We start from the raw sequence: 9,427 nt of genomic DNA on the forward strand, positions 1-9,427 counted from the left end.
GGTCTCCCAAAGTGCTGGGATTACAGGCGTGAGCCACCGCACCTGGCCTTTTTTTTTTTTTTTTTTTTTAAACGGAGTCTCAACTCCGTTTGCCCAGGCTGGAGTGCAGTGGTGCAATTTCAGCTCACTGCAGCCTCCAGCTACCGAGTTCAAGCCTCCCCGGTGCTGGGATTACAGGCACCGCCACCACACCTGGCTAATTTTTGTATTTTCAGCAGAGATGGGGTTTCCCCATGTTGGCCAGGCTGGTCTGGAACTCCTGACCTCAAGTGATCCACCCACCTCAGCCTCCCAAAGTGCTGGGATTACAGGCGTGAGCCACCATGCCCGGCCCAAATGGGCTAATGTTTTGTTTTGTTTTGTTTTTGTTTTTTTTTTTGAGACGGAGTCTTGCCCTGTCCCCCAGGCTGGAGTGCAGTGGCGCAGTATCTGCTCACTTCAAGCTCCGCCTCCCGGGTTCACGCCATTCTCCTGCCTCAGCCTCCCTAGTAGCTGGGACTACAGGCACCCGCCACTACGCCCGGCTAATTTTTTGTATTTTTAGTAGATACGGGGTTTCACCGAGTTAGCCAGGATGGTCTCGATCTCCTGAACTTGTGATCCGCCCGCCTCGGCCTCCCAAAGTGCTGGGATTACAGGCGTGAGCCACCGTGCCCGGCGGGCTAATGTTTTAAACAGATCCTTCTTGTCTGCCCTGTAGAAGGACAAATTATCAGGGGCAGGGGTGGAAGCTGGAGCCCAGAAAGGAGGGGACTGCAGGTGGGAAGTGACAGTGGCTGGAGCAGGATGGAGGCCACTGAGGGGTATGAAGCAGTCGGATTTGAAGCTGTTTCAAAGGTGGAGGTGAGAGGATTTCATGAAGGATCACATGAGGACACAGCAGCAGAGAGGACTCCTTGGTTTTGGATGGTGGAGAGATGAAAGATAGGGAGATTGGGTTCGGGCAGGGGGAGAACCATGTGTGCTCTTTGGAAAGGTTAGGCTGGCAGTGTTTGTAGGACAGGACACTGAGTGTAAGGGTCTGGAGCTCTCAGGAGAGGGGCGAGCTGGAGAGAGTAATGTGAGAGGCACTGGGTCCCGAGAGGGTGATTTGGTGTGGACCGGAGCACAGGTGAGGGAAGGCAGGCCTCGCAGCTGAAACCTTATATCCAGAGCAGCCAGGGCCACTGCTGGCTGCGGAGTGAGGATGCATATCCCCACTGTCCTTAGATGGGCGGCCCCTGGGACCTGGGAGAATGAGGGGGCATGCTGACAGTCTCATTGTAGCTGGACCACCTGTATATACACCCACAGGACCCTCATCCCTAAATCCTCCCCCTACACATATGCACACTTAGTTACTATATGGGTGTTGTCGAGCATTTTCCCTGGGGTCTGTGGCTCCCTGGACCGATGTGCCCCAAAGCTGAACTCAGCCTTTACAAGCTTGCGGCCCTGCTGCCCAATTCCCCTACACCCTGCCTTGTGGGTTCTCGTGGGGTGGGGGCCTTAGGGCAGGGCCTTGTAAATAAAGTATAAGAAACAGTTGCTTTTTTTCTTTCTTGGGGAGAAGCATCTTCTTGGCAGTGTCAAAAAGGGAAATGACCGAGGCAGGCTGCCTGGTGGAGTGGGGGCCTGTGGTGGCTTTACTCAAATTTATCCATGTGTTGCTACAAGAAAACAGGACACCTGCTGCCACTGTCCCTCCTAAGACAGTCCCCAAGTGGCCATGTTACATGTGATCTGTGACGTATATGAACGGATGGTACCTGCATCCTATGGTCGCCTGGCATGCCCATGAGTGACGCTTAGGACCATGCCTGGTGCTGGTGTGTGGGCAATGCTGGGCCAGTTTGCCCAGGGCTATTCTTGCCACTTCTACTTTTATTTCACCCTCTGGAGGTGGACGCAATGGAAAGAATGTGGGGCAGGAGGTGAGGAAGGAAATTCAGACAAGCTGAGCAGAGTGGCCAGGACTGGAATCTTGGGTGCCAACTCGCAAGGTGGGGAAACTGATTTCCATTTCCCGGTAAGTACAGGTCAACACCCGAGAAGGCAGGCAAGAATGGAACCCAGACTGTGACTCCAGGGCTGTGTTGCTTCCTGTATCAGAACCAAACCCCGGGTGACCTCCTGTCGCATGCTCCTTGTCCCAACTTTACAGATTAGGACGCTGCAGCTCCATCTTGCTACCCAGGAGTTAAGACTTTTTCTGGAGGACCTGGCTCCCTGGGTTTGGAAATAGTACCATTGTTTCCTGACTGGATGGCCCTGAGCAAGTTGCTTACCCTCTCTTGGCTTCAACGATCTCATCTATAAAATGGGATCAATTAGGCTGGGCGAGGTGGCTCACGCCTGTAATCCCAGCACTTTGGGAGGCCGAGGCGGCTGGATCACAAGGTCAGGAGTTTGAGACTAGCCTGGCCAACATGGTGAAATCCTGTCTCTACTAAAAATACAAAAATTAGCTGGGCGTGGTGGCGGGTGTCTGTAATCCCAGCTACTTGGGAGGCTGAGGAAGAATTGTTTGAACCCGGGAGGTGGAGGTTGCAGTGAGCGGAGATGGTGCTACTGCAATCCAGCCTGTGGACAACAGGGTGAGACTCTGTCTCAAAAAAAAAAAACAAAAAAAAAAACAAAAAAAACCCCAGCTCTAGTATCCACCCCACAGACGGTTGTTTCCAATTAGATGTAGTAAATGCACGCCTTTATAACCCCATAACCCATTGCCTGCTGTGTATCAGGCCTCTCTCTGCTGCAGGGTCCCAGCCCTGCCACAATGCTCACAGTGTATCTCAGGCTGTGACTTTCTTTTCTTTTTCTTTTTTTTTTTTTGAGATGGAGTCTCACTCTGTTCCCAGGCTGGAGTGCAGTGGTGCGATCTCAGCTCACTGCAACCTTCACCTCCCAGGTTCAAGCGATTCTCCTGCCTCAGCCTTCCGAGTAGCTGGGACTACAGGCGTGCACCACCACACCCAGCTAATTTTTGTATTTTTAGTAGAGACGGGGTTTCACCATGTTGGCCAGGATGGTCTCGATCTCTTGATCTTGTGATCCGCCTGTCTTGGCCTCCCAAAGTGTTGGGATTACAGGGCGTGAGGCACCGCGCCTGGCCCCAGGCTGAGCCTTTCACAGCTCAGAGCGGGGCACATATCTCACTGAGTGTGCACTGACCTCAGGCCTGCAAACTCTTGCACCTTTCAGGTGTTTGCCTGTATCCAGAGGACAGAGACATAGGCAGAGACAAAGATATGGGGGGAGGGCCCAGCACAGTGGCTCACACCTGTAATTCTAGCACTTTGGGAGGCCAAGGCAGGAGGATCACTTGAGCCCAGGAGTTCAAGATCAGCCCGGGTAACATAGTGAAATCCCATCTCTACAAAAAGCCGGCAGGAGGACCACTTGAGCCTGGGGGGTCAAGGCTACAGTGAGCCATGATGGTGCTGCTGCACTCCAGCTTGACAGACAGAATGAGACCCTGTCTCAAAAAAAAAAAAAAAAAAACAAAAGATACGGGAAGCACACGATGTGTGTGTCAGAACAACACAGGGAATTTCCTTAATCCCCCCAATATATACCGCCTCCCTTTCCCACCTCCATCTATCTCCCCATATTTGTCAGAGAATTCCTCTCAAGGGTAATGCAGTTGAATTTGAGGGGCACCAGAGCTCAGGGGTGAAGCCACAGGCTCTGGAGGTGAGTTTAAATCACAGCACCACCACTTCCTGGCTGGTTGTCCCCAGAAAGTGACATTGCCCCTCTGTGTCTCAGTTCCTTCTTCTAGAAAAGGGGGATAATGAATTAACAGGCCCATGCCAGAGCTGTTGGGAGGATGTTTGAAAAGCGCTAAGCCTGGCCTGGCACCTAAACAGCTCAGCACGTGTTAGCCAGGATCCCTAGCAGTAATATTTAGCTACTGACTGCTTTCTTTTCTTTTCTTTTCTTTTTTTTCAGAGGTAGTGGCGCAATCTCAGCTCAGTGCAACATCCGTCTCTTGGTTCAAGCTATTCTCCTGCTTCAGCCTCCCAAGTGCTGGGACCACAGGCATGCACCACCATGCCTGGCTAATTCTGTATTTTTAGTAGAGACTGGGTTTCACCATGTTGGCCAGGCTGGTCTCAAACTCCTGAGCTCAGGTGATCCACCCAGCTTGGCCTCCCAAAGTGGTGTGAGCCACCGCACCTGGCCCTTTTTTCTGTTTCTTATCTATTTAGTTTATAGATAGTATCACACTGTCTATAAACCTCACAACCATTCTCCCAGGCTAGTCACAAACTTCTGGGCTTAAGCAATGCTCTCACCTCAGCCACTGTGCTGGTGGTACTGCCTGCTTTAATCACCTGTCTAATCCTCTTGTCTTTGAGGGCAGATCAGAGGCTCTTGGGTACCTGGTGCCCCTGCATTGCAACACAGGGCTGGACACAGAGGGGGCATTTGGGGGTGTTTGCTGAAGGAACAAATGTAAAGAAAAGCCGAAAGATATACATATATAATTTTTGAGATGGAGTCTCACTCTGTCACCCAGGCTACAGTACAGTGGGGCCATCTCAGCTCACTGCAACCTCCATCTCCAGGGTTCAAGCAATTCTCCTGCCCCAGCCTCCTGAGTAGCTGGGATTACAGGTGCCCGCCACCATGCCCTGCTAATTTTTGTATTTTTAGTAGAGACGGGGTTTCGCCATGTTGGCCAGGCTGATCTCAAACTCCTGACCTCAGGTGATCCACCCGCCTTGGCCTCCCAAAGTGCTGGGATTACAGGCGTAAGACACCACGCCCGGCCAATTTTTGTATTTTTAGTAGAGACACCATTTCACCCTGTTGGCCAGGCTGGTCTCGAATTCCTGACCTCAGGTGATCTGCCCGCCTCCACCTCCCAAAGTACTGGGATTACAGGCATGAGCCACCACGCCTGGCCCCAAAAGATATTTTGGTCAAGCAAGGCCAATTCATTATAAGAGGTAGAGAAGAGAGCAAGAGTGACAAGGAGCAGCTCAGGAAGATTAAAGCAGGAGAGCTAAAATGCTCTCCAGTGCCACAACTGGGCGCTCATTTCCATCCAACCTGTTTGCTTTGCAGATGGGGAAAGTGAGGCCTCGATGGGGCAGAGCCAGGGCCTTTCCACTTGCTCAGGGGTCCTGGTCCCACCATTCAGTCCGATACCAGCTGCCTCCCCCAAGCCCTCCTGAATCCACCCCACTCGCTAGGCTCTGGGAACAGATACCACTAGAAAAAAACACAGAGCTTTATTATTCTCAACACCAATGGCAGCGGTCTTCATAGGACAGGGGAGTGAGTTCTGTCAACGGATAGGCGGCCCCTACTTGCCGGCGATGAGCGGGTTCCGCAGGACCACGATGACCGAGTCCCCGCGCAGGAACATCTTGGAGATGTAGCGGTCTTTGTTGACTGGCTTGGACTTCTTCTTGCCCTTGCCGCTCTTGGGTACCTCAGTCCACATCTCCTTCACGTTCTCCAGCACCATGTTGCAGTGCCTGGTGGGGAACAGGGAGGGGAGGAACTGGGCGTGAGGGGCGTGCCTCTGACAGTGCCCCCTACTGCCTGCTGCTTGCCCCCTCCAGCAGCATGGCTTGGGGAAGGGTGCAGGTGCTAGGCCGGGATGACCAAGCTGCCAAGGCCAACTCTGCCAGTCCTTAGGTTGAGGCTGAGGCAAAGGACTACACCTCTCTGTGCCAGTTTGCTCCTCTCTAAGAGGGAAGATAATCACGTTACCTTCCTCACAGGGCCGTTAAAAATTATCATTTTCTTTTTTGAGACAGAGTCTCGCTCTGTTGCCCAGGCTGGAACGCAGTGGTGCGATTTCAGCTCACCACAACCTCCACCTCCTGGGTTTGGGCTATTCTTGTGCCTCGGCCTCCTGAGTAGCTGTGAATACAGGCATGCGCCACCACGCCTGGCTTTTATATTTTTAGTAGAGATGGGGTTTTGCCATGTTAGCCAGGCTGGTCTTGAACTCCTGACCTCAGGTGATCCACCTGCCTTGGCTTCTCAAAGTTCTGGGATTACAGGCGTGAGCCACCGCGCCTGGCCATACACCCCAGGCTTCTGAGAAAGCTGTCTTTGAGCTCTTCAGACTGGAGCTGGGGCAGCCTCTCCAGGCCTGCAGAGAACACCTCCCAAGACCCAGCACTCACCTATCGAAGGCCTTCACGCGGCCCAGGAGTTTCTTATTGTTGCGGCAGTTGATGAGCACTTGGGTGTTGTTCTTGACTGACTGTGTGAGCACAGAGAGGGGACCAGTGTTAAATTCCTCCTCCTCTCGCTTCTGCAGCTCCTCTGGGGTCATCTCACTCTTGGGCTTGTTGAGGAGGCTCCTGCATGGACAAACATGGAACCAATAAGTGAGAGAGCCTGGAGCTGAGAGGCTGGAGCTGTGAGGATGGGTGGTCAGGGCCTTGGCCTCAGTGTCTCCCCAACCTTGTCCCACCACATCTGTCCTCCTGTTCAGCCTTCTGAGTATCATCAGCTGGATGTCTAACAGACATTTTCTTTTCTTTTTCTTTTTTTTGAGACAGAGTCTTGCTCTGTTGCCAGGCTGGAGTGCAGTGGCGTGATCTCGGCTCACTGCAACCTCTGCCTCCTGGGTTCAAGTGATTCTCCTGCCTCAGCCTCCGGAGTAGCTGGGACTACAGGCATGCACCACCTCCACGCCCAGCTAATTTTCGTATTTTTAGTAGATAGGGGGTTTCACCATGTTGGCCAGGATGGTCTTGATTTCTTGACCTTGGGATCCACCCGCCTCGACCTCCCAAAGTGCAGCGATTACAGGCGTGAGCCACCGCGCCCAGCCAGACATTTTCAACTCTGTATGTCTCAGGTCGGGATCCAGATCACCCAACCACCCAAGCCTACCCTATCTACAGCATTCCCCATCTGTTTTGATGGTAACTCCATTCTTCTAGTCCTCTGCGCAAAAACTCTTTGTCAGCTTGATTCCTCTTTTTCCCTCACATCCTACATGAAATCTGTAGGAAATGGCCATTTCTTACCATGGCCTAAGCCTCTGTCATCTCTGTCCTGGAATCTTTCTGGTCTCTCTGCCTCCACCCACGTTCCCTAACAGTCTGTTCTCCACAGAATGGTCTGGGGGGTTGTGCTAAAACCTAAATCATAACATGTCACTCTTCAAAACCTTCCCAGGGGCTGGGTACAGTGGCTCATGCCTGTAATCCTAGCACTTTAGGAGGTCAAGGTGTGTGGATCACTTGACGTGAGGAGTTCGAGACCAGCCTGGCCAACATGGTGAAACCCTATCTCTACTAAAAATACAAAACAAAACAACAATAAAAAAACGACCAACAGAAAATTAGCCAGGCATGGTGGTGCACGCCTGTAATCTCAGCTACTTGGCAGGTTAAGGTAGAAGAATCGTTTAAACTCAGGAGTCGGAGGTTGCAGTGAAGTGAGATCGCGCCACTGCACTCCAGCCTGGGCGACACAGCGAGACTCTATCTCAAAAAATAAATAAATACAAATTAGAAAATACAAAAATTAGGCCTGGTGCGATGGCTCATGCCTGTAATCCCAGCACTTTGGGAGGCCGAGGCAAGGTGGATGGCCTGAGCTCAGGAGTTCAAGACCACCCAGGGCAAGATGGTGAAACCCCGTCTCTTCTAAAAATGCAAACAAATTAACCAGGTGTGGTGGTGCATCCCTCTAGTCCCAGCTACTTGGGAGGCTGAGGCAGCAGAATTGCTTGAGCCCCAGCAGCGAAGGTTGCAGTGAGCCAAGATCGCGCCACTGCACTACAGCTTGGGCTAGAGTGAGACTCCATCTCAAAAAAAAAATTAGCTGGGCATGGTGGTGCATGCTTGTAATCCTAGCTACTTGGGAGGCTGAGGCAGGAAGATCGCTTGAACCCAGGAGACAGAGATCGTGCTACTACACTCCAATCTGGGTGACAGAGTGAGACTCCATCTCAAACAAACAAAACAAAAGAAAACTCTCCCATCCTCCCCTCATCTCAGTGTAGAAAGTAAAACCCCGGCCAGACACGGTGGCTCACACCTATAATCCCAGCACTTTGGAAGGTTGAGGCGGGTGGATCATTTGAGGTCAGGAGTTTGAGACCAGCTTGGCCAACATGGTGAAACCTAGTCTCTACTAAAAATACGAAAGTTAGCTGGGCATGGTGGTGGGTGCCTGTAATCCTAGCTACTCGGGAGGCTGAGGCAGGAGAATCGCTTCAACTCAGGCGGCGGAGGTTGCAGTGAGCTGAGATCGCACCATTGCACTCCAGCCTGAGCAACAGAGCAAGGCTCCGCCTCAAAAAAAGAAAAAGAAAAAGATTTTTCTTTTCCCTTGGGGACTAGAGGTTTCATTCACTGATGTATCCTATGTGGCTTAAGCAGTGTCTGATACATAAGCATTCAATGTAATATTTGCTGCACTAATAAATGCGCAAAATCATGTCAATGACTCGTTCGTTATTCGTGTAAGTTGTGAATCAAGTCGAAAACGCACCCGTCTCCAGCTCAAATGATCAAGATAAGTCCCTTATTTCAAATCATTATTTCTAAAAGTCCTAACTTCCCTCCCCTAGTATTCGTTTTATTTCTTTTGTTTCGTTTTGAGATGGAGTCTTACTCTGTCGCTCAGGCTGGAAGTGCAGTAGCGCAATCTCGGCTCACCGCAACCTCCCGCCCCCTGAGTTCAAGCGATTCTCCGGCCTCAGCCTCCCAAGTAGCTGGAATTACAGGCGCCCGCCATTATGGCCGGCTAATTTTTGTATTTTTGGTAGAGACGGGGTTTCACCACAATAGCCAGGCTGGTCTCAAACTCCTGACCTCAGGTGATCCGCCCGCCTCGGCCTCCCAAAGTGCTGGGATTTACAAACCTGAGCCACTGCGCCCGGCCTCCCCCAGTATTCGTAAAATCGTTGCCCCTTAACACTCATTTCAATAGGACTAATTATCTAGGACCCCCCCCTCTGTTATCGTTTAAAACATGTTTTTCATAATTAATTTTTTTTTGGTAGAGACGGGAGTCTCGCTATGTTGCCTAGGCTAGTCTCGAACTCCTGTGTTCCAGCGATGCTCCACCTTGGCCTACTAAAGTGCTGGGATCACAGGCATGAGCCCCCGCGCCCAGCCCAGCGCGTTATCTGATAAAGCTGTCCCCTCTCCCGAAGTCACGATGCGTCAAAGGCCCCACGCCCGTTCTCAAACTCATCAGGAGAAAAGCAGGACGCTGCATCCCTAAAACATCTGCCCCTGGCGCCCCCCGCTCTGCTCAACCCTTCCCACCCTCAATCGGTCAAATTTCCACCCTCAACCTCATTCCCGCCGCCTAATCCTAGCCCGGCCTCACATGACGGTCACTACGCTCTCCGTTCACTCCCGTTTCCTCCGCGTTGCTGCTGCCTGAGGAGAGAGAGGCGGGACTTCCTCTTCCTGCGACCCACTTCCGTTGGCGCCTGCGCAAAGCCAAC

The 9,427-nt window shown here is 52.0% G+C and overlaps 1 protein-coding gene across 1 annotated transcript; it reads right to left on the reverse strand.

Moving 5' to 3' along the window:
• Positions 1-5,200: 5,200 nt before the first annotated feature.
• On the reverse strand, positions 5,201-9,422 carry SNRPD2 (small nuclear ribonucleoprotein D2 polypeptide). Its single transcript, XM_032176712.2, has 3 exons — positions 9,307-9,422; positions 6,132-6,311; positions 5,201-5,471 (listed from the first exon to the last, which is right to left on the reverse strand). Coding segments are annotated over exons 1-3 (357 nt in total). The 5' UTR covers positions 9,309-9,422; the 3' UTR covers positions 5,201-5,296.
• Positions 9,423-9,427: the final 5 nt, after the last annotated feature.

This window comes from Hylobates moloch, unplaced genomic scaffold (assembly GCF_009828535.3).
Source record: "Hylobates moloch isolate HMO894 unplaced genomic scaffold, HMol_V3 SCAFFOLD_15, whole genome shotgun sequence".
Classification (NCBI taxonomy): domain Eukaryota; kingdom Metazoa; phylum Chordata; class Mammalia; order Primates; family Hylobatidae; genus Hylobates; species Hylobates moloch.